Source organism: Paroedura picta, chromosome 15 (genome assembly GCF_049243985.1).
Source record: "Paroedura picta isolate Pp20150507F chromosome 15, Ppicta_v3.0, whole genome shotgun sequence".
In the NCBI taxonomy this organism is placed as follows: domain Eukaryota; kingdom Metazoa; phylum Chordata; class Lepidosauria; order Squamata; family Gekkonidae; genus Paroedura; species Paroedura picta.
The window spans coordinates 12788533-12814326 of NC_135383.1; the positions used below are offsets into that span (position 1 = coordinate 12788533).

A 25794-nucleotide genomic window follows, 5' to 3' on the forward strand; every position below is an offset into this window, starting at 1 on the left:
CTGGGGAGAAAAGCAGGGAATAAATGCTGCTTGAAGACGGCCAGTGAGGGGGATCTCATCACCTCCTTAGGCAGCCAATTCCACAGCTGAACTACTCTATGAAAATATTTTCCCTGATATGTAGCCGGTACCATTCTGCATGTAGTTTAAACCCAGTACTTTAGGTCCTCTCCTCTGCTGCCAACAAGAACCGTTCCCTGCCCTCCTCCAAGTGAAAACCTTTCAAATACTTAAAGCAAGCGATCCTGTTCATATCACTTGATAAATACTTAACAACTTTAAAAAATATATCCAAAAATTAATTAATTCCCACCTATTTAGGAAACCCTTCCAGAGTCGTCAAGAAACCCCAGGATTTCACAAAACCCTGGGGTAGAGACTGCAAATGGATACACAGAGGCTAAATACATGCAGAAGTTTGGGGGCAGATGTAGAGCCAGCCCCCCCCCGCCTCCGTGCCATTTCCCCCCAGTTCATGCTCTTAGAGGATGCTTCCCCTTATCTTCAAAGAGTATGCACAGTTCACAGCTTGACACCTAGAGGCAGGAAAGAACAGCCATAATATTTGGAACGATAGGAGACTAGATGGCCCAAGGGCCTGGGAATCAGGGAGGGGGGCAATCTGGTTTTTTATTTATTTTATTTTATTTATATACCTCTCTCCCTGTACTGACTATTCCATCTCTTCTCACTTCCTTGAGACTTTAAATAGGCGAGGCACGGCTGCTGCCCTAAGGAGCAATTCAGGGTTCTACAGAGAAGCACCCAGAATTCCGCATGACCAATGGGATGCTGAGAAATGTCCCTGCAGTAGAATCTTCAGGTCCATCAAAGGAGAGAGATCTCCTTTGAACCAGAGTCGGTTTGGGCTGCTGGAGGTGGGAACAGCAGTTTCTTCTGCGGTAGAAACCTTGGAAACTGAACACTGTTTACCACGAGAATAGATTCAAATGGGTAGCCGTGTTGGTCTGAAGTAGCACAATAAAATCAGAGTCCAGCACCAGACCAACAAAGATTTATTCAAGGCGTGAGCTTTCGAGTGCAAGCACTCTTCCTGAGGAAGAGTGCTTGCACTCGAAAGCTCACGCCTTGAATAAATCTTTGTTGGTCTTAAAGGTGCTACCGGGCTCTGATTTTACTGTTTACATGGGAGGTTTTGTCAGTGGGCATCTGTTTCTTGATGTGACTCAACTCACAGATCTTGTTAGAAGACCATAATTTTCACAAGGAGGAGAGCAGCGCTCTCTCCTGGACAAAGAGGATTACTGCAGAACAACGGAATAAGTACAGAACAAATGACAGGCCTCCAAAACATCAACTCTTAATCCTGATAAACTGAAAGTATGGTTGGTCAGAGGTAAATCCCAAACCTGGCGTAGGTTTATAGCCAGTCCTGGATGGGGCTGTGCTATTCCTTAAGTCGCAAATTCATAGCTTGTGTGTTTGTGTTATGTTCATGCCTGGATCCTACCATGGAGCTTCGGTAGAGGTATCCGGTTTAAGTTGGTCTACCAGCTACAGCTGCTCTTGGAAATGGCAGCTCTGGCCTCAGTTACACCAAACCCTAGAAGGAAAAATGGAAAAACTTGGGACTGTTCCTTCCAGAGAAGAGGAGGTTGAGAGGGGAAAGGATGGCTCTCCTGAAGTATTTGAACGGTTGTCACTTGGAGGAGGGCGGGGAAAGGTTCTTGTTGGCAGCAGAGGAGAGGACCAACAGTAATGGCTTTAAACTATGTGTAGAACAATACTGGCCAGATATCAGGGGAAAAAACGTTCACAGTCAGATTAGTTGAGCAGTGGAATTGGCTGCCTAAGGAGGTGGTGAGTTGCCCCTCACTGGCATCTGGACAGAGAATTCTCATGGATGCTTTAGGCCAGGGGTAGTCAAACTGTGGCCCTCCAGATGTCCATGGACTACAATTCCCATGAGCCCCTGCCAGCGTTCGCTGGCAGGGGCTCCTGGGAATTGTAGTCCATGGACATCTGGAGGGCTGCAGTTTGACTACCCCTGCTTTAGGCTGATTGAGCAGGGGATTCCAATTTGGGTGTGTTGTAAAGTGCGGGTCCTTCCTTCTGGACCATCGCAAAATGCATAAATCCCCCTCCCTCCAATCTCACAACTGGATCTCAGTTCTCCGTGTCATGGCATCAGCACTAATAGATACAGATACAGAAGCCTTTATTCTCATAATGAACAACACAAGAAGGAAGATACAAAGTAATTTAAAAAAAATCAAGCGGAGTTACTCAGTTTTGTTAAAAACAAGGAATTAATTCTAAAAACCTTACCTAAAAATGCTGCAGTACAGGTGGTTTGGGCAGGATCCTTGCTATCAAGTAATTTATTAACGATTACAGTTTCGTCACAGTGGAATTGAAGGGAGGACAGAATGTCAGATATCACATAGTGGTATAAAGAAAACTTGGGGCAAAACAAAATAATATGAGGAAGAAGATCGGCACTAATAGAACCAACTCTTTCAAAAAAATGGCACCCTCAGCAAAATCCAAGGTGGATTTTTGCTGTTTATAAGAATGGGCCCTCACCCAAATGAGAAAACTGATTCCAAATGAGAAAACTGTTTCCAGCTCTCAGAAAGAACTCATAAAATAAGCATCACTGTATCATCAGCAAGTAGAACAACTCCACAGGTATTGGCTAGATCCTTGGCCACCCATCTCTGATCTGGCCCTCCCCCAGATGCCTGCGTACTCACCCGGCCGGGGTAGCTCTGCAGGAACTTGATCTTTTCGTATAGTTTGATGTTATCAGCTCTCAGGTTGTCCAGCTCGCTCTGCAGGGCCTGCATCGTGTGCTGCATCAGGCGGTTCTCCTGCCACAGAATAACAATGCTTTTAAAAGACAGCAATCTTAGATGATCCAGTCCGGGACAAATTTTTATGAATCCTAACTTAGGATCATGCTATAAATGGCTAGGTGGCGTCCCAATGAACAGCAAATATCTTTTTCACTGGGCTTCCTTAACGCGCAACCACCGAGAAGGCTATCTTTATGATTACACACTTATGCACACATCTGCCAGTCTCACGAACCAGCAGGGAATGTTACAAATCCCAGGATTCCCCAGGTCTAGATCCCTGTGCCCAGAAGTCCCCTTTGTTCTGAGGAACCTTACCGCCTCCAGCTCATGGTTCCTGGCTCGGAAGCGTTCCCTCTGGCTGGAGATGATGGACAGGAGGGAGTCCATCTGGCCCTCTGGGATGTTGGTGCCAGGTGATGGGGGATAACCTAGGAAACAAATTATGGGGAGGGAGTTTCTGATAAGGCAGCACCTTTTTCAGCATTGCAAGGAAGTGAACAATGGGAATATTTACATCCCTTATAGGATATTCCAGCTCCACACCAGATGTGCCAATTAAATGCAGAAGCTTTTACTCAGATCTTAACTCAAAGTGGCTGGCCCGAAGGTGGTCATTTCAGTGGATTCTTCCCAGCCAGTTACAGGCTGATCTCCTTAATCCAAAGTAACAGTTTCTGTTCTGTTTCAACCTCCCCACTACCAGGGTGGAAACACCTGATTGTGGCAATCTGGTCTCAACTGGCTCCTGCATCCTCCCTTATTTCACTTCCCCTAGGGCCATGAATCTTAAGCCACAAATTTATTTGTTTTTAATTCACACGCTGATTTTTACATCTCTCAAAGGTGGCTTACAGTAAAATAATAATAACAACAACAACAACAACAACAACAATAATAATAAAGCAGTTATTCTCTCCACCCCCACCCCCCCAAATAATATGTTTTTGAAAATTAGGGCATGCCTTTTTAAAAATTAAGTTTAATATTAAAAAAACCTGAAAGTAATAGATAACTACAGAATGAATGTCAAAATTTACTATTAAAAATGCAAATCAATCCTCCAAAGGATGCTGGACATGTTAATGGTCTCCTAGAGATCATCTTCAGCTCAGTATTTGGGTGGTACTAGAGAGCTCACTGTCTCCAGGCAAGCACGGTAACAGACTCTCACTGTGCCACTGGGCTCTTACCATAGAAAAGGGCTGTAGCTTCTTTAATAGGCTCAGGAATCTTCTCCAGGTTCTGAATGGCAGCTCCCTTCAGGAAGGAAAAAGCCAGACATTGTGAATGCGGGAGACACAGGGCTACTGCCAAAATTACCAAGCTTGCATTTATAGAAGGGTGACTGCTTCACGCTAAGCCAATTAGCAATTCTGGTCTCCTTACTGTCCCCATTCTTACAATGTTCAGTTTTTACGCTTGCTGGATGGGCAAGAGAATGGCTTGCCTTCTGTGCCGATAAGGATTTGCTGACCCTGGGTTATCTGCACTGGCAATCATAGGAGAGAGGGACGAGCATAAGCTGAGAGGGATAGTGTTGTGGACACTGTGATCACCTAGCCCCTGTGATGATCTAGGACTCCTCCTCCCGGTCCCTTCGGGGGGAGGCGGGGTATAAATATAAATATAATAAAAAAAAATATAATAATAATAAAGACCATAGAGATTAGGGGACATTCCTAGAGTGTCATGGACATTGTGACATCACTTCCAGCTGGTGGCCCAGAAGTAATGTCACAGCAAAATAATGGTCTATCTTTTTTCTCCTGCTGCTCAGTTGATTGTGTGTAAGCAACAAAGGTTCGGGGTTTGTCCACCATAAGCAGGCATGTGATATGCAAGCCCCCAGGCTTTCAGTAGGTAACATATATTTAAGCATATGGACTACTGATATAAATGAATGAAATATATTTCATTTCTGGCGTTTTGCGATGATAAATTTAGTTGATTGGGAAACTGACTTCCTATTAGGCTACGTAAGCCACTGCCCTGAACAAGTGGATCTTTGTTGGCCTACTAGCCTTAGCTGCTATGAACTGATGTGTCAGAGGCCCAAAGCCCTGCACATTCTTGGAGTTACCTGGCTCCCATCTTTCCACGTGACTCACCTCTGCATCCGGGCGGTGCATTGCAGAAAGAGACTGGATGGTGCTAAGGTCATGCTCTAGCTTTGCGATCAGCTCATTCTGGTCAGAGACGGTGGAGACGGCCTCGGTGAACTGGATCTGCAACTCGGCACAGCGTCCTGGGGAGGGTGGTGGGAGGAGGGAAAACAAGGTGCATTTATAAGGACAGGCAAGTAAGAGATAACACTGGAGGACCTTTCACCTTGCAGTGGCAAGAAAATCACACACATTCGCCTTAATGGAGATCCAGACATGGAAAGGGCAGGACTTTCTAAAAAGAGCAACAAGGACGGGTACTTTCAATAGACGAGACCTTGTGAATTTGCTTTGTAAAAGTTACTTCTTGGAACCTGGGCTGAAATCTCAGGCAGGAGAGCTTTGTTCCTGAAGATCTCTAAAGAGACTACACCAAGGACTGAAGGCAAAGGCGTATGAAGAAAGGCCTCAATCCGCGCAGTTATGGGCCCTATGCAAGCAGCTCTCTTAAACCGTCAGAGTAAGCAAAGCAGACAGAGCGGCGGAGTACGAAAGCAAAGATCTCGATCCCCAATTATGAAGCTCCCAGGGTAACCTGGGACAAGCCGCTCAGTCTTACCTACCTCAGAGGGCTGTTGTGATAAAATAGAAAGCCACAGCCTCTTTGTGATAAAAATGGAGATGTTCTCAAGTGAGAAACTGCCCTTCTCGGTAGCTCAGGACAATCCTGGCGTAAGCCACTTGGATCATTTGAGCAAGAGTTCACATACACTTTAACAAATGTGTGAATCTCTTCTCAGCATGAACAGATGGGAAAAATGGGTTCATTAACAGGGCTGCAACTATTAATTGATAGTTAATGGGGGGTGGTGGAAACTACGTTGCCAGCCCAAAAAGCTGCTGCCCAGTTACTGAGGTCACAATATTGTAAAAACGCAAGTGCTTTTTAATAAACTGCATGTGGCCTGTACCCATGGAAAGATCGGACCTTTAATGTACAAAACGTGAGGATGCTCGAGAACTACAGGTGTTAACCCTGAACTGAAACAGAGGAGGTGGTTGTTTGGAGAGAGAATTCACCCCCAATTTCAATGACCTTGAAAAAGAGAATTGAACAAGGGGCAAAAATCTTTGCCTCCTCTGCAGTATTACAAGAAGTGAGCCGACAACTTTGACCGCCGCAGCGATTTGAGATGTCAATTTAAGACCACAAGTCAATCTCACAGGGGAATATTGTTCTCTCCATAGTCCCCTCTTCCTACAAAATGAGAATTCAATGAACCTTGGGCTCAGACACAAGGAACCAAGATGAAAAACGGGCTGTACAAAGCAGAACCACTAGGGGTCAATGTTCCAAAAGAAATATTGGCGCTTCCTTGTATAACCATGGGGAATACCCAACCCTGGCTTTCAAAACCTGACTTCCCAGCTGAGGAAATCAGGATTGATTGCCACCGTATGCCGCAGGGTGCAGAAGATCCTGTAGGTCACGTGGCTAGATCAAGCAGACCATAAGCCCAGGCGACCGGAACTCGGCATGGCCTGGGGTGAGCTAGAACACATCCAATGCTTTTTTGTGACTGTACATCACCCAGAAGATGGGTAATCTGATTTTCAGTGAGGTTTGTCCACCACTGTGGTTTCTCAAGGAGACAGTTGGCGAAGCGCTTACAAGGAACACTGTTGGAAAAGCACCCATAGACAACCCCCAAGACATAATCTTCCTTAACAAACTCTGCACTATGTGGGGTTATTTCTGGCCCTCACTGGACTTCTTGAGGCATGGTTGGGTCTTTCAAAAATCAACAGAGTTGTGTGGTGTTTAGAGCGTTGGGACTGACTGGGATTGGAGAGACCCAGGATCGAATCAGGCTGGTACCGTCCTCAGCCTTGCCTGTCGTATAGGGCTGTTATGAGGAAGAAATGAGAGGATGAAGGAAAGAACCAGGTGCACCACCTTGAACTTCTTGGGGGAAGGGAAGGATAATGAAATGTGTTTAGATTTCTTCTCAGCCTAGGGGGTCCATTCAGTGGTTGCCAGTTCTGGGTTGGTAAGTACCTCAAGATTTTGGGGATGGAACCTGAGGGAGATACTTAAATGGGCTATAATACCATAGAGTCCACCTTCCGAAGCAGCCATTTAATTCAGGAGAACTGCTATATATCCCTTGGAGATTGGTTGTAATAGCATGAGATCTCCAGTCATCACCTGGAGGTTGGCAACTCTAAGTAATGACACCAGCCTAAGGCACATCTTCCAATTTAAATGACTCCTCTTCATGAGGAGGGCATCACTTAAGTTGGAGAAAGGTTTCACGTTTCAATTAACGGCGTGGGATGAAACAGGTCAATCTATCTAACGTCTAATTTCTTTTCCTCTGAGCGGATCTGATCCCGGCTTTCTCCTCAGCCTTCCAATGAATACTTATTCCATTGGTCTGCTTTCTAAGACAAATAAAGGCCAGGCTTCTAAATTAATTAACCTCATCCATCATTAACTAACTTCTTCCATAATTTAACTTCATTCATAAAATTAACATGGGAGACGTCTAAAATTTTGTTCACCGGATCCAAGTCAAAATAAAATATGCTGAATTACATCACGCTCTATTAAGGGCACGGGAGAACTTTCTGGAAAGGACAGACAGCTGTTTCATGTCTAGCGGCACCATCCCGGAGACGAGGGATAGGGGCAGATGGGCGGACACGGGCCTATGCTGAAGTGACTTGATGGTGGGCCACGCAGAGTTGGCTCAGTGGCTCTTTCGAAACTTCCACTCGAACATAATGAGATGCAGGAAAAGAGGGTTGGGAAGGGGATGAGAAATGCCCCCCCAGTTTTCAGGCCCTGGGGACTGTGTTCCCTGAAGTTTTCTCAACCAGGGTTTTGTGAAACCCTGGGGTATCTTGATGGACCTGGGTTTCCTGATGGGTTGGAAGTTCAATGATGGGCCTTGGGTGGGCGGGAAGGGGAGGGGTCTTGGTGGGCGTGTCCACAGCCCTGCTTCCCAACCATATTCCGCATGATAGAGCCACTTCTGTGGTTTCTCAAAGCCGGAAGAACGTTTTGGGGGGTTTCTCAACAGAGAATTTCCCGGAATAGTTTGGCATCTTTTGCTGTCCAGAGCCAGCTCCCGTGCGGTCTGTCGGCCTGTTCCCAGCCCGGCAAATTTTTGTGTTCTTCTCCTGAACGCACTAGAAATTATGAATTTAATCTCACTCAAAAGGCGACAGGTTACAAAAGTTGAGGCTCCCTGAGGTTATCAAACGTTTGCTGCTTTTTGTGTCCAGGCGGGCCCCGAAGAAAGACAACCCCACACATTCGTGTGTTTGTATAAAAGATATTTACTTCAATTATCACACCTAGGGTGCTAAGTGAATAATAATACATCAGGTGAGTTTCCGTACAGTGATATTGCTTCTTCGTAGAGGGTCTGTTGTAGAGTGCTGAGAACAAACATTGCATGGCTAAAATGAGACAGAAGGGAACACCATCTCCGCCGACGGACAGGGAGCCTCCCCTCTCCGCCGCTGCCAGCCACATAAAAAACTTTTCTTTCATAAACTTTTTGAACAAGAAATAAAATGTTACAAAGGATGAAAAAAAAAAAAAAGCACAGCAACACAACTCGTGGGCTTCGCAAAGCTACTCGTACGAAAAAAAAATGACACTTTTTTTTTGGTCAATTGGATCTTTGTGAGAATATTCCTTTTAAAATTGGTGATTGTGAATATAACAAACGAGCTCTAAAAACATCTAAGACTTAGTGCGTTACAGGAAAATAATAATAATATAATATATTTATATATATATATATATATAAAATACTGCTAAAAATGTCGGACATCACAAATACACGGGGGGGTAAAATGGAGCTTATCATTTATTTTTATTTTTATTTTTTAAAGAAAAACGTTCTCAGGAAAAAAATACACCTTTTTTTTTTTTTTTGTTTCTCGAGTTTATTTTTTTTTGTGCTGTGTTAGTAGTCAGGGCAAGTCCAACGGTTAGCCCAATATAATGGCAAGTAGTTATTGCACAAATGCAAACGAACAATTATTATTCTTTTTTAAAAAAAAGTAAATTTCTTAAGAAGAACGCAACCGGCCGGGAAGATTTCTTGCCCGAGCGACACCGGAGACGGATGGGAATGGCAGAGGGGCACAAGCAGCGTGACGTGGGGCTTCCCACCCATTTCCACGTGGGCCCTGCAGGAGAACTTCTTGGGGGATTGCGCTCTTGGGTTCTTTTTTTTTTAATTTAAAAAAAAGAGAGAGGAAAGGGAACATGAAGGAAGCGAACAAAATGGTTAGTTGCCATTAACTTTGGATTTTAAACGTCCAAATTCACACAACGCGGCGTCCTCGGAGTGTTTCTTGCTTGCTTTCGGAGCGCGGAACACACGGTGCCCCCTTTGGCTGGGAAAGAAGAGCGGGCGGGAAACGGCTTTTCGACATCGGAAATGCATAGACTATTTGCAGAAAATAATAATATATGAAAACAAAGTCCTTCCCCAAGATCCCTCTCGCCATTTTAGGAGTAGATCCTCCTTCTCTCTCGCTCCCCCTCGCCCCGGGTTCAAACTATCCGAGGAAAATGAAAAATAAACGATATTGGGGAGGGGGACACGCAAAGATATGTGATTGGTCTTGTCTGCTCTGGAAGATTGGGCATCGCGCGGGAGGACTTGATACCACCCTACAGAAACATACCAAACTTTTCCAGCATACGTCCATGTTTGAGATGGGTTTAGTCGAATTTGTGGGATAGAGGCCTCCATAGATGGTGGCTAATAAAACTCAAGGTTGTTCCCGAGAGGCAATATGAAAGCCTGTGTCTCATTCGTGTGGAGAGATGTCCCGCCCTTGAAGCATCTAAGCATCCTGGCACATCTGTCGTCTGGACCAGGGGTAGTCAACCTGTGGTCCTCCAGATGTCCATGAACTACAATTCCCATGAGCCCCTGCCAGCGTTTGCTGGCAGGAGCTCATCGGAATTGTAGCCCATGGACATCTGGAGGACCACAGGTTGACTACCCCTGCTCTGGACAGTTCCAGCCCTGGTTCCGATCCGTCAATCCTGCACAGAAAGCAGTTCCCCCTACTTTCCTTCTTGCATGAGCTACTGCCTGTTACTCAACACTTGACCTCCCTACTGTAAACGCTCAACTGCCCCTTATCACGAGGATCGTTGCCCATCTGTTTGTTTTCTTCTAAAAATGATTCCACCTTCCCAAGGCTCATCGTTCTTGATACGCAGAGAGCAAAAGGTTCTTAGAGCGGCGTTTGGCCTTGAGAACCAGGTTTGCCATGAGCCAAGGTGGGTAGACAAGAAAGACATTTTCAAGCTGGCGATGGCAAAAGACTTGATTCAAACAATAGAACGAGTTCCTCGGTATAAAACCTCGTTTTCGTATTTTCATCAGTGAACTTATTTCTTAACTGGTTTCTTTCAAGGATACTAACTAAGTCTTCAACACACTATCTTATATTTTAAGCCATATAACTTGGGTCTATTAATATCAAAGGTCCATGAAGGTAACTATCTTATAAATGGCCTAAAATATAAAATTTAAGGTGTAAAATATAAGGTAGTGTGTTGAAGACTTTGTTAGTATCCTTGAAAAAAAAACAATTAAGAAATAAGTTCACTGATGAAGTAAAATACGAAAACGAGGTTTTATACCGAGGAACTCGTTCTATTGTTTGAATCAAGTTTTTGCCATCGCCAGCTTGAAAATTTCTTTATTGTCTACTCATCTTTGGCTGGCGGGTAGTCTTTGCTTCCATGAACCAAGGTGGGGCAGACAACACCTTCCAGGGTGCCATTCAAAGACAGTTACCTGATTAAATGGTGGATCTAACCACATCCCTTATGGCCAATGAGAAGTCTTGCTCCTTGGAACAAAGAAAAGAGAGCCTGCAAAAAGGAAAGGAGTCATGGGATCAACTTTTCTTTTACTATCACCATGGAGGGGCATTTGGATTTCCCGCCTCAGAGATGAAAACATCTCAAATTGCCCTCTGCATTGTCCTTGGCCAAATCCAGGTGCTTCTTCCAAGGGCTAGGAGATTGTGGTGCTGATACCCCACAGCCCCCAACATGGGTTGAAACACAAAGACCGTGAGAATTGACTGGGTTGCTTCAATTTGGGACCAAACCTCAAGCTTTCAACGCGGGCAACTGTTTTACTAGTCAATTTTGGAAACGCTGGCCCAGCAAAGGTGAGCTCAAGCACCTGTATGCCATCAAAACCAAAATCTGGGGAGAGGTGATGCATAAGTCTTTTACAATGGAATTCCAGCCTGCCCCAGCTGGGAGGAGGGGAGAAGGGTTGGGCAAAGCTGTTTTAAGGGTTGCTTTTGTCTAGCCAGTGGAGACAAAGTGCAAAATCTTGGGTTTCTTTTCCATTTTTAAGGGAAACTAGTGCGAGGCATCCCTTGTGACAAGTGGCGCATGGGTTTTTATGCTTTCAAGCCACCTGGGGATGTTGTCATGCAATGGGCATTTTTTCAGAGAACGTGACCTAGAAAAAGGCTTTTAATCATAAGAAAACAAGACCCATAGGGTGAAGAGGAACCATGCAGGAAATCGGACGTGGTCCCTCCCCCCCTCCCCAGTTCAAACTAGTGCTGAGATTGCAGAGCGCTTTGGGTAAGGGGCAAATGCTTCTTCATGGACCCAATCCACAGGCTCAAGGAGGCGTAAGGTATTCCATTTGCTTCTCTGTCTCCTGCGTTCCCCACTCCCCCCCTTGCATTTGGGTCCCTTCTAAACCTTCAAGGTAGACCCTCTGGAAACAGGACCATTTGCGCACATTTACAAAAGATAGGCAATAGGCGATGGGATGAGATTGATCTCAACCAACCAGCCAGCATGCGCCGAGTCACGCGACTCACGTCTTGGGGCAACGCTCCGCAGCTGATGCACCCAGCTACGTACGCCGAAAAGTGAGTTATGGAACAGTCGTGGGTGCGAGGACTTTGCTATCTGATACAGCTATGGAAAGCACTCGGGGGGGGGGGATAATCTCCAGTACAAACAAGAAAGGCTCAAATTCTGTGCATGTTTTTTAGCATGAAGCAATGAGAGAGACGTGATGGGGTCAATTAAAAGCATCACAGACTAGTGCTGCTGCTGCTGCTAACTGTAGAGAGGTGAACAGGAGCTCCCCACTTCTTTTCGAACAGGACCAGTTAGACTGGAATGAATTTATTGCAAATCTCCAATCCGGGAGACTTAAGAAGCGGAGGAGTCTGTGCTCACTAACCGCTGCAGACAACAGTAAATATTGGGAGGTGTTCAAACCAAGTGAGGGTTTTTTGGGAGGTGTTCTGACCAGTGAGGTTTTAGGGGACAATTTGCACCATTGTATTAATTCACGGGTGACAACGTCTACCCTGCCCAACTTGGCCGTGATAAAAGAACCACTAGAGGAAAGCTATTGGGGGCAGAACCTGTGTAACAGGGGGTGGCAATGCCAAAAATGGAGGAGAGGCTATTCAATTAGAAGACATTGGTCAATGGACAGTGCGGCTGATGGTTTCCTGCTTTCACGTGCACTAACATGTAGATTTAGAGAGCACCCACAGCCATACAGGCCTGGCAATGGGTGAACACAGATTACCGCCAACTGGACCTTTGCTAGGGTGTGTGCAAATATGGGCAACCGTGTGGCGAGGCGTGGAAGAGGGGTAGTCAGGACAATCCTGCCAAAATGGTGTGGAGCAGGGGTAGTCAAACTGCGGTCCTCCAGATGTCCGTGGACTACAATTCCCAGAAGCCCCTGCCAGCGAATGCTGGCAGGGGCTCCTGGGAATTGTAGTCCACGGACATCTGGAGGGCCGCAGTTTGACTACCCCTGGTGTGGAGGATCTTACCACCCTTTGTGCGCTGGATCAGATATCTGATGATATGGAGAGGGTCAAATACTCCTTAGCAGGAGACAGGTTGGCTGAGATGGTCACCTGGGCATGGTGCCATATACCTCCTTAGAAAACAGGTTGTACTTATCCAACCCATGTTGCTAGTGATGAGCCTATTCCAAACTCCTACCAACCCAAAGAAGCCACAACAAGTAGACCCTTTAGACATCCCTAGTCCTCCCAACGTCTTACCGTTAACTTTAAAGCTCAAGAGAGGCAAGCAATATAGGTTAATCCCCATTCCGCACACACACAAATCTCTGCTTTGAACCATGACCAGCCCCCTGACAACCTCGGATACCCGCTACAAAGCAGCCGGTTGAGTTTTCAAAACACGCATGCATCCCATGACCTTTATCCTCTGCCATATGCCGAAATTGAGGCTGCTTGTACTTTCACGGACCGTTCCCTGGAAACCATGATGAAGGCTTCCAACCATCTTCCAATCAAAGGAAGCTCAATAGCCGAGTTTGTAAAAGACCCCGGTGTCCAATGTGGAGACTTAAGAGTTATTCATGTTTGTTCCAGGCCTGGAAACGTATTTTAAGATTTGATCATTCCCACCACAGTTAATGGCATCTCACTGAAGTTAAAAACGCCATATTTGAAGAGGCCCCTCGCCTTAGCAATGAAGTCTAGCAGTGTTCTGGCCACCGATTCAAAACACAGACTTCATTAAGCAGTGCGGTGTAAGCTTGACTCTGATTGGCTGATGAATTAGAAACGGTTCAATTTTCTGATTGCTGCAAGTGAGGGAAAAGCCCCACCTCTTTTGGAGGACATTTCAAGCCCAGCGTGCTACCTGAACCAGAAATTAAAGATTTGAGCATTGAAAATTTGTCTCTCCTTCTCACAAGTGATAACTTTTGCCTACTAAATTATGATCGTCACAAAAGAAATCTAATTTTGAGTGTCTGTTAATATGGAAAGGATTCGTGGTAATGGGTAGACCACCATAGAATTGCTTGTTGACCCCCATAGCAATGGCAAAGACCTAGCAATGCCCCAAGGTCTAGGTGGTGACTTGTGGGAACTTGTCTGCAGGCTCAGAGCTGTTTTGTCAGATGTGGGGCATGTGCAAAGACTGATGCTACCACCTTCTATCGTTCCATCAAAATGCTGTTCAGCTTATATTTTGGAGGTTTGGGCACAGCTAGAGGCTCCGGAAACCCCCAGATGGATCCAGCTACTCCCCACTTCTAGGCTGGTCTGATCGAATGACCAGATAGGTTGAGTGATAGGGTTGGGAAACAACTGGAGACTTTGGCGGGTTCAGCTGGGAGTGGGCCGAGGGGGACCACAGTAGAGTATAGCGCTATGGAGTCCCCCCTCCAAAGCAGCCATTTTATCCAGGGGAGCTGATCTCTTTAGCCTGGAAATGAGCTATCATTCCAGGGGACCGGCGTCCCTATTGGGAGAGTATCTGGCCATCCCCTACTGCTTGGCAGGCTGTTGATTAAAAGCCTTCCAAAACTTCCTGACCATTGATGATCTTTCTGCAGGGATGGACAGAAAATGGGGGGGGGGGGAGAGAGGATAATCATGCATGCTTGGGCATAATGAGGGCCAACGAGTCTGACTGAAGGACACAGGACACAAGATTTAGGATTGGCTGCGTTCATTTCAGTGCAACTAATTTCAAAGGAAACTGGCCTGCCTTGAAATTGTTTTAGATGTTTGAGTCTGGCAAGGCTTTCGGACAAGTGGTTGGGCCAACGGGTACCATTAATCCCCTGTCCTTTTAGGGGGTGAAGGAGTGAATCTATGCAAACAAAACGTATTACTTTAAGCTTGGTGAAGCCGACTGTCAAATTACTTGGCTGTAAACGGACACATTATTGCTTTGAAAGCAATCGGAAATGTGTATAAATCCGACCTGGAGCCCTAAGAGTGCAAGTGCAAATACATGGAAAATCTTCCACACGTGGAATTTCCTCTCCCTCTTTTACTGAAGCCCTTCCGCTCACGGAAGCCTTATGACTGCGTTCTTGTAACAGGAAGCTGGTATCTAACTCTCTCAGGACTTGAAATCTGTCGGAGCTCTGAGAACTAAAGGAGAGAATTCGGCGCTCTTAAAAGCTGTTTTAATGGATTTCATCTATGAATTGTCTAAATCCACCAATTACCACATGCCGTGACTGATAATTTTTTCTGATACTCAAGCACGGGTCTCTGGACCAAATCTGGGAAAACCCTTTAACGTGCCAGTTACTGGGCTCTGGGAGGGCACTCAATTGACTATGCAACTGAGAGGTTGGCTTGCAAACTACCACCAACCCAATCTGCTCCACAAGGCATTCTGGTGGCGCGGCTGCTTTCAACCTGAACACAGCAAAGGACTTCTGCAATTGCTTCACAAGACTTTTGCCCTGAAGCCCAATAATCCACAGCAAAGCTGAAGGAGAGCAAATGGATTAGAGAGAGGAAACTTCAGCAGGGGCGGACTGCTTGCCGGGAAGCTGCAAATTCAGGCAATGGAGCAAGACAAATGTTCCTCCCACCGAATTCACCTTGGATCCACTATCGCCAGGTCTCACATGGCAACAGCCTTAATCCTGTCTGCACCCGCCATCCGGAATGGGAGGCTAAAGCTCTTATCCTCACCAGGAGAAATCTGATGTTACACTTTTGGAAGAACAAAGCATGCATATATTTTAGTAGGGCGAGGAGGAATGAAGTGGGAATTGAACTCAAATACACTAGGCCAATGAAAACACTTAAAAATGCTTTTTGAGTCTCTTACCCTCGGGAAGGGTTGCAAGAATTACCAGATTGTTTCTACGCACAAGAGCTGTCTTAGAAAGAAGAAAAAGGAGACCGTCACAACTTGTGTCACGTGAGGGTGGGTAGGACTAGGAATCGTAAAGCTACAGAGCTAAACTGCCACACCAGTAAAGGTCAAGCAACTGTCTAATACGGAGAGAGGAGCCACTGATTCTAGCTCTGTCGGAGAAGCAGCAAACTTTTCTCTGAAAGCTGGGGGCAGAAGGAAACCTGTAATCTCTCATATACTATAAGGGAGCAGCCAAAAGGGGTGTGTTTTTTGGGAGGGAGGGGCATTTCCTGATGGAAACCCCAGTAGACTCTCAACAGTGTAGCTGGTCATCTTCAAAGGATTTACCTGGGAAAGGGCTTGGCTTCAGAGGCCACCTGGGTCCTTCCCCAAACATCTGTCTTTCATCAACATTATCTCCTCACCTGACAAGGAGCTGGCTTTTTTGTTTGTTTTGTTTTTGGTTTCTTGCTTGTGGATATGACAAAAAAAATACAAACACGGGCTTATTCCACTCAAACTGAGACACACCTATCCTAGCACCTTGGAAGTGCAGGGGGACGTACGAAAAGAAACACATATGCATTGAATTTTATTGACATTATTTACTAAATTAAATAGCTCTAAAAATAAGAAATGATGTTCACTTTAGGTGTTTGCTGCATCCCCAAACTACTCAAGTTCCTCGCCTGAGGCTCTCCATTGTTCTCCACCCCCCGGCAAAGGGACTGCCCTGATTTTACTTCCCATTTCTGCTGGGCCGGGGGCAAGGGTAACAGGCCCCCAGTTGACTGCAATGTGGAGTGGGAAATGCAAAAGAAAGACAAGGCCTGATGTATACGATTAGAGTTGAAATCAAAGCAAAACTCCAAATCTAATTATTGCTTCTACATTGCTTGGGAAGCATCCAGTTCTGCTCCGGTCACCAGTTACATGGCGTGGATGGCATCTAAGCAAGACCGGCTGAGAAGAAAACACCCAAATCCAGAAATATTCGCTCAGCACTGCAAATGAGACGGCACGCCCCATGTGCATCCTTGCACACACACAAGCAAGGCTCTTCCACTACCAATAACTGGGCCTCTATGCCTCTCCATCCATGATGGCTGCCCATGATTTTGGTTCCCTCCATTCCTCCCCCCCCCCCACACACACACCATTTCTCTGCCTAAGACAGCCAGCTTGGTGTAGTGGTTAGAAGCACCGACTTCTAATCTGGTGAGCCAGGCTTGATTCCCTGCTTCTCCCCCACGTGCATCCAGCTGGGAGACCTTGGGCTTGCCACAGCACTGATAAAGCTGTTCTGACCGGGCTCTCTCAGCCTCCCCTCCCTCACAGGGTGTCTGTTGTGGGGAGAGGAAGGGAAGGCGACTGCAAGCCGCTTTGAGACTCCTTCGGGTAGAGAAAAGCGGCATATAAGAACCAACTTCTAAAGCCGCTGCTTTACACTAGGAATGTGAGGTATGGGAGACGGAAGCATTTGGAATGTTTCAGGGGCTACAATATACTAGTGGGCATCATGCATTTTTTAAAAAAGATTGGGTGGGGCCTGGTGGTCTAGCGAGTTGGGCTAGGATCCGCATCCAGATCTCTCCCTGGCTGTAATGCTCCCTGGCTGACTTTAGGTTCATATGAAGGTAAAAAAATAGAACCATTTGCGCTGCCCTGAGGTCTCTGGAGGAAAGGAGGGATAAAAATATTCTGGATTGTGTTTGCTCTCCTAGTCTTTGGGGCCCAATCTAGATTAAAGCTACGGACTTCCCTTTTCCTGGCCTTACGGTGGCTGGGTCCCCCCCCCCCCCCCCGTTATTGGGTGTTCTCTCCCAGAAGCTTTTGAGCAAGGAGAGCCCTTCTTAAATACAAGGTTGTTGATTGCATAGATGCCCAAAGCATGCGGGCCTTCCCGACAGGACGAAATGCAGAATCGCTATTACTTATTCAAGGGAGCCTACTGAGCGCGCATGCGTTTAGACAAAATCCAGAACCGTAGCTGCGTCTTTTGAGAGTTCGGCTCGGTCCGGAGCCGCAGGGTGGCTTTTGCTTTAAGGTGCACGCCTGGCGGTGGTGAGGTCGGGATTCTTGCCCTCCTTCCCTGAAGCATTTTGTCAGCTGCATCTGGATGAATTTAACAAGCCAGAATCCCTGTGCCCACAGCTGCACCACACCTGCCTGGTTTAAGCTTCAGTTTCCCATGTCCGCCCGCTAATTACCATCTCCTCTTAGATGGCACCGCCAGGTGTGGCGCCGTACAGGTGGGACAACCTGGACCTGATCATTATCTACAATTTAAGACTGGCCAAGCAGCAAAATATCTTTAACCAAGAACTGCGGGCAGAAACTGCCTTCTCCTGTCTGAGCTGCCTCTGCTGGGATGTGTCCAAGGCCCTCCTAGGGCTGCACTGCAGCCAGGCTAGTGGTCCTCAGTTTGGGGTCAAAGGGCTGGGAAACCCAATAACAAAATAGTGCTCAGTTGCTCACCGTGTCCCATGGGCTACCCACACAGGCATGGCGAGGAACGCCGTCCCTCTCAAGCACACCGTTTAAAACAGGCAAGCAGCGCCAATCTCCCAGGCTACAACTTTCTTCCCAGAGATTAATTCATTTGCAATCAGCAAGAGAGCCTGAAATAAAACAAGGGGAGGCGGGTGGTGGTATAAATTTGCCCTGAGTGAACTGCCCTTTGCACCTCCGATTTAGGCCTAAGCACCTGAAACTCAGCGAGACTTTCTACGAAATGTCGTAAGGGAGCACGCGGAAACTTATTTAAGGGCTCGTTCTCATGAATGCAGCTTGAGAATTTACAACAGCCACTTGAGCTAACCAAGAACAGATCTCGAGCTAACCAAGAACGGATCAACCAGGTGGGAGTTGTGATTGCAGAAGCCAGAGTTACTACAAACCAGCTTCAGGACCTGCTGCTTGGTGGGACTGCCTGGGGACAGATAACACGGCTGGCCAACTGAGAGTGGGATGCTTTAGGATGCTTTGGGCCGATCCTGCGTTGAGCAGGGGGTTGGACCAGATGGCCTGTATGGCCCTTCCAACTCGAGGATTCTATGATCCTGCATGGAGCAGGGGGTTGGACTAGATGGCCTGTATGGCCCCTTCTAACTCTATGATTCTATGATCAAGACGTCGGAATGCCAGACAGCAGAGTCAAACACGAAAGGTTGGGAACACATTTCCTGAGCTGTCGCCACTCGCTAAAGGAACACAGGCAGTTGAAGTGAAGCTGTAGGGCAGGGGTAGTCAAACTGAGGCCCTCCAGATGTCCATGGACTACAATTCCCAGGAGCCCCCTGCCAGCATTCGCTGGCAGGGGGCTTCTGGGAATTGTAGTCCATGGACATCTGGAGGGCCGCAGTTTGACTACCCCTGCTGTAGGGGCATAGTGGTCACCTGATTCAATCTCTTTTGTCACATTTCGAGAAGAGCAGATAGCCCAGGCAGTGGTGTAAATAAAGGGAGCGTACAAAGGTCTTGGAAAGAGGAGAGGTCAACAAAAGTTGAATTGTGTACTGCTCAAGTCTGGAACCTCTCTGACTTCTGGTCTCCCGGAACCCTTTTCTGCGTGGATTTCTTGAATGGAGACATGCTGTTTATCTGCCACGGAAAACTTGTGCATTGCAGAGGACTTGGGACTGCAGCTAAGGGTGTCCTGGCACTTCTTCCACATGGGATACAGGTAAAGCCTCTGGAATCTCATCACCCACCTAAATCCCAGAATGTACCCAATGCTCTCCTGTGCTCTTATGCTGAAGAGCTTTGGCAAAGGAGCGCCTTCCTGGGAAGCTTGCAAAAGAAAACCAGAGAAATGCCCGCTAGGCGACTACTGCATCACAAGTTCGTTCATCTAGCTGATATGACTGGCCGTGGTTCACCGGGCAGGTAAAGCACCTTTCCCCTGTAGCTGGAGGCACCAAGGAATGAACCAAAGATGCAGTGGTATGTCCCCTTCCATAAAGACTGAAGGTATTCTGCTTAAATATTACCATTAAATACCACTTGCTGGCTGATCTATGGTGTCCAGGGATGGCACGCAAGCTGATAAGACAGCTTACAGAAGAAGGGTGGGGTAGGACAAGAAGGGTAGGCATTTGGATATCGGCTCCCTACTGGCCAGGTGGAAAGGGAAGGTGGTCCCAGGCAGATTAAGGGGAGGGGGGGTTGTCATCCTTCTAAAACGGGTCGTCAACCTGTGGTCCTCCAGATGTTCATGGACTACAATTCCCAAGAACATCTGGAGGACCACAGGTTGACTACCCCTGTTCTAAAGAATCCTTTTTTAGGATTCTCTGAGCCTGGCTCTACAAACCCTACCGTTCGACGCCACGTGGAAAACCGAACTAAAGCACAAAATGAGCAGCAATTTGTCCCAGGCATGTAGCTCCAGGGGAGGTCTTCATTCAGGAACTCCTAGCTACACTGTTGTGATATGGCAGAGGACGCCATCAGTTCAAATGGACCTCTTCCAGCATTAGGTCAAACAGTCCTGAAACCCAACGTATCCCACCGACACGAAGACTCTAACCTTTAACCAAGCAACCTTTAACCAAGCAAAACGTCACCAGCTCGGAAACCTGAGTAGCCATCTCATCCAAGGCACGGAAAGCCAGTCTTAGATGGGGAAATGCCAGCCTGAGGGGGACGCCTCTCAATTAATCCCAGCCTTTTGCTTCAAACTCAAAACAACCCTTCAAACAAGGAATCAACAAAACAGCACAGCATCACCATGTGCCCCAAATACTCTGAATTTCAAGAACTCTCCATACGGATTTACAGGTGTGGGGTGAGTGGTATTTTTTAATTTTTTTAAAATTCAAGGTATCTTAATTCTATGAATCATCGTGAAGGAGCTATCAAGCTTTGCTCCTAGAGGGAAGGCTTCAGAATACATTTGGCAGCCTACCTGGAGAAGGGGGCAGAGGAGAGAGACCAGAATTCTGGATACGCGGCTTGTGTGATATGCGCCACGTACCCATATCCCCCCTCCCAATCCCCCCCATCTTATATATATATATTTTTCAAGGCACTTCAGTATTGCTTATCCAGACAGGAAACAGAACCCCGAATGCTGAGCTCGGGTCCGCCCTGCTTATCATGCTAGTGATAAACCTCGGAGAGTCATGCAAAGCACGAGTTGGCGGAACCAAACACCGGAAGGTCATGGGCCTTAACGACGGAAAATACGCGGAAAGAAAAATGAAACGAACCAACAAAATGCCACTTTTCCATTTTGTTTTTCGGCTGCGCTTGCATCCTTGAGTCTACCCGGGATGGAAAAAAAGAATTAATTAGGCTTGGAGATCTATATATAAATTACTAGAAAGCCAGAAAATCTCTTCCTTAAACAACTGAGGAGCTTGGCTGAAGAGGACAGGGGGTAGGGAGCCCTGCGTACACGGGAGCTTCCTGCTTTAAGCAGTAAGCTGAGGTTTCTCAGTAGCATGCATAGAGCCATCGCTGGCTCACAAGCCCTGATCCAACGCACGCTCAAGTTACTTGCTCGGGTGCATAGAAAGCACGTCGGGAGCTGATAGAAACACGTCTTTTGTATACGTGTTCGTGATAAAAATGGTAACTTGCTTGGAAAAGGAGGCTATGCCTGGGGCGTCAACAGGAGACCCTGCAGCATTAGTTGGGGTTGCATGATGGCAAAGCTTGGCTTGGCTTGGCTTTCCTGGTTTGCAAACATAATCAAAGGCAACTCCACCGCTAGTTTTGAAAGTGTTCCTCCCGAGGTCACGCTAGAATCCACCAGTAGCATTCTCATTTCTTTCCCTTCTTCCTTCTTTTTTCTATTAAAAAAAAAACGCATCACCAGTTCAGTCCCCCAAAGCAGACACGGTAAAAGAACCCCTAGCTTCTAGCCTCCTGGAGCCGTTGTTCTGGGCCATGAAAAGGCATCCCTCTCCCCCCCCTTCCTCTTTTAAAACTACCGACCTCTTAAAATTTGTGAAGATTGGAACTAAGCACTGTTGCCATGCTTGGAAGAGAGACCACAGAACAAAAGATGCTATTTCTTTTCCTTTTTGTAAAAAAGGCAGCTTTACATCTTAGGGCTGGGGGGGGGGGAGGGCGGGAGGGGGGAGCCTCATGAATGCAAGAATCAAGTGGATCGCCTGTGTTGGTCTGAAGTAGCTCAACAACATTGGAGTCCAGTGGCACCTTTAAGACCAACAAAGGTTTATTCAAGGCGTGAAGCTCACGCCTTGAATAAACCTTTGTTGGTCTTAAAGGTGCCACTGGACTCAAATTTTGTTGTACGAATGCAAGAGTGTCGAGTTGGGAGTATTGGGTTGGAAACATACCTTTCAAGCCAAACGCCTCTCCCCCACCCCCACCCCCACCCCGGGCCCTGCTCCCCCATACTGAAAATAGCCATTAGAACTTAAGTAATGAATGCACCATTAAAGTGTCATCAGAAGATGTTGACCTAAGACAAAACTTTTTTCCATGATACACAATACGGTCCAAAACAAACCAACCAAAAAAAACAAAAAACAAAAAAAACAGGAAACCCAGAAAGAAAAATTGCCCATCGACAATATACAGTCTGACAACTACATCTTGTAAATTATATCCAAATACTGCCGGCAGTCTATCCCTCTAAGAATATTTTGCCCCCTTCCATCCCTTCCTAACAATCAGATAATAAAATACAGCACCTATAAATAAGCAAAAAAAATATATATATACCGAAATCATCTATTGTTAGTTTTTTTTTTTTTTTAAAGATATGGCAATAAAAGGAATCTAAGTCAGCAAAAAACTGGTAGAAGCCATAACTGATAAAACAGCTTATTGGAAACAGGTGGCAGTAAATGCACTCTATGCGTGCACGAAGTACGTAAGAAAATACAGACGTATAAAATTGCACACACGCACACATGCACACACGCACTCGCCCTTCCATGCGCTTCTATGCTCACGCATATATACACACGTAGACAACAGGAGGCGTTGGAGACAGGTTGGAATCTGGACCGGAACTGGGACAAGCCTTTGGATGGGGTGAGGATTCGGAGGGCGGCAAGGTGGCTTTGGGGGGTGATGATGCCTCTTTTGGGAGTCCTGGGGTTGAAATGGGGATAATCAAGTGCTGTGGATTCCTCTCCCCCCAACCCCGGCTACTATTTCCTCACCACAACTGAAACGCAGGGGCCGTGTGCTTGCCGTGAGCCCAGAGCTCGTGATTTAAGTGATTCAACGGTGAAAAGAGATTGGATGAACGGGCTGCGTTCTTCAGTCGGCGACGGGTGAGACCCGTCAAGACACGCCGACAAGGAAGCACGTTGCAGTTGATAAGAGGAGCACCTAGCAAGAGGCATTGTAAATGCTTCTCACTGCAAGGGACGTCCCCACCCAGTCTCATTCCTGGTGGAAGCAGGAGACACCACCTGATTTTTCAGCAATGATTGGGGGGGGGGGGGGAAATCAGGCATAACATAGGTGCAGAAACAGCCAACCCAAAAATGTTTTTTTGTCCCTTTCAAAAGCTGGTGTTGTTGTTGTTGTTTTACTGGGCACCAAATGACTGGTGTAGATACATGTGATTTGGAAAATAAACCAGTCTTGTGGATGAGTAACTTTCACGGCCCCGTTTGCGAGGCCCAAATGACTCCAACCAAAAGCGACCAAGTGTGTCCCCCATTCCAAGTTGTCTCCCACACCTCCTACAAATGAGGTCAGATCTGCGTGCTCTGTGGTTAGAGGTTAAAAAGCAGATTATAAAATACCTAGATTTCAGAATTATGTTTTTCTCTTCTTTTTTTTCTGTCCTGATTTGGCCTAAAATGGAGTGTATTAAACAAATCCCAGTCCGTAAAGAGGCTGGAATCGGTTAAAGCTATGAAACAATGTGCACTACAAGGTCAATTTTTTTTTCTATTCCACTTTACAAGAAAAAACACACTGAAGTCAGCTACCACAAATTAAGATATTTTTTTTCCTGATGCGACTTTTTTTTTTTGTTTTGTTTAAAAAATATGTGGAGTAAATGTTTTTCTTTTCTTTTTTTAAATCCCAAGTTTCAAACAATATTCTTTCTTGAAAATATTTAGGAATTCAAACTAGTTGTTTAGAGTCTGGTTGACTGTGCAATCTCTTAGTGGCAACTGAACAGCTACAAAAAAAACCTTTTCTTTTTCTTTTTTTTACTTTCAAAAACCTTTCCCCTTCCAACTTTTTTTTTTTTTTTTCCTGGTTCAAGAATAGTGTATTATCGCTCAGTTTAGCCATTAGATGGCGGATAAAAAGCCCCCCTTTTAAATATGCGGGTTTGATTTTTTTTTTCTTGTTTTGTACAATTTTTTGTTTGTTTGTTTGTTTTAAAGCCCACAACAAAGAGGAGGGGCAGAAGGCAAAAGCTGTATGAGTCCCCCGTCCCCCCCCCGCCCCGAAAAACCGTGGAAATCACTTAAGGGCAATTAATAAAAACACTTTGGGGTACAAAAAAGCTCGACTACAGATTTCAGTTTTCTTCCTCGAAAACACACGGGGGGGAAAAACAAACATAAACTGGGCTGAAACACTCCTTTCGTTCGATATATGCACCTTGGCCTATGGCGTTTTTTTGTTTGTTTGTTTTTTTTTTGCCCCGTGGCCTGCAGGGCGGTAAGTGCGGGACACAATTAAAACCAGCAGAGGTCCAAGTTTTCGCTTTCCCCAGCTCTCGAGAGTTGGGTGAGCGTAATCTCAAAACTCCCACTCAGCCGGCTCCTCTCGACTCGCGGCCTTCTCCAAGCGGTGGATAATGCTGTTCAAATTCGCGGCCTTCTTTTTCCTCAGGGTGTTGTCCCGGGCGTTCCTGGCGCGCGCCGCCTCGGGGAAGCCGAACAGACTCTCGAGAGAGTTGGCTTTCTGAGTGCCGGCGGCCAGCGTGGAACTGGTACTTGGCACAATGGGGATTTTCTCCGCGCCCTCCTCCTTCGGCTTGCCGGAGCCCTCCCCCGAAAGGGCCGAGGCAGCTGAGGTAGAGGCGTCCTCTTCCGGAGCAGAGTTTGGCGTCGTCTCCGGAGTTTCTCCGGAATGCTGAGAGCCCGCTGGAGAACTCCGACGTGGCCGTTTCGGCCGGCCCTCGTCATCCGTGTCTTCCAGGCTCTCCATTTCCAACTGGAATGTCTCCGTTTTCTCTGAAGATCCGGCGTCTCGCAGTGCCTCTTCCCCTGCTTCGAAAGCTGACGCTGCTCGCCCTCCCTGAGACCTTGTGGTTGCATTGCTGTAATCGTCGGCTTCCAGGCTGCTCGATTTGGATTCGGGCGGGCCGTCGGTATCCACGCCGTCACAACTGTCCCCTTCGGAGCTGTGGACCGCCCTGCCGCTCCGAGCGGAAGGAGAGTCACTTGTCCCGGCCTGGCTCTGCCCGCCAGCCTGGATCTCTTCAATGAAAAGCTCTCGGCGAATGCGAGATCTGCAAAGTGGGCCAGGAAAGAGGAAACAAACCAAGGAACAAGGTAAGAGGGTTACCGATCCATCCCATAAGACCGTAGCACGTTTATCCTGCCCCTCCTCCACAAGCACCCACACAGGCAGGTCAGGCTGAGTATGAAATGGAGACCAGGGCTGCCCCACAAGGTTCATGACTAAGGGGGGATTTGAACCCAGATCTTCAAGTCTAACTTGCTAAATACCACACTGCATAAATGTGCTTCCCACATGTCTCTCAAGAACTGGTAGCGATGGAGGGAGAAACATGTTCTATTTTTATCCCAGCCAAATTTGAGAGGTGTGTTAGGCTTACATTTACAAACCCAAAGATTTCCCATCAGTCTCAGCCCCCCCTCCCCTCCCCAGAATGCTTTGCTCTGCAAACACCAACTGGTTGGTGGTCCCTGGTCCCAAGGAAGTACGCCTAGCCTCAACCATGGCCGGGACATTTTCAGTCCTTGCCCCCACTTGGTGGAATTAACTCCTGGAGTATACCCGGGCCCTGTCGGAGCTGGCCCAGTTCCACAGGGCCTGTAAGACACAGCTCTAACCTGGATAAGATCTATCGATAGTGAGCAGGCTGGAAATCATGATAACAACAGATACTAGTTTGGCTATAGATGCTGTTTAAAATGCTTTTTTGATGCTATTAACTGTTTTCACCTACCTTGTTTCTGATTGTATGATGTACATCACCCTGAACCGGCCTGGCAGAAGGGCATTATATAAGTTGAAAAATAAT

At 46.7% G+C, this 25794-nt stretch overlaps 1 protein-coding gene across 11 annotated transcripts in view; it reads right to left on the minus strand.

The window, feature by feature from the left end:
- The window catches only part of CUX1 (cut like homeobox 1), a 282235-nt gene that overhangs the window by 8161 nt on the left and 248280 nt on the right, over positions 1-25794 (minus strand). For 9 of the 11 annotated variants that reach the window (XM_077311542.1, XM_077311536.1, XM_077311540.1 and 6 more), the window contains one exon: positions 8254-25035. In XM_077311542.1, the coding sequence (XP_077167657.1) occupies positions 24321-25035 (715 nt within the window). In that variant the 3' untranslated portion in view covers positions 8254-24320. Of the gene's footprint in view, positions 1-2717; positions 2835-3137; positions 3251-4012; positions 4080-4930; positions 5068-8253; positions 25036-25794 lie in introns of those variants that run through there. The other 2 variants (XM_077311545.1, XM_077311544.1) reach the window with 1 other exon arrangement.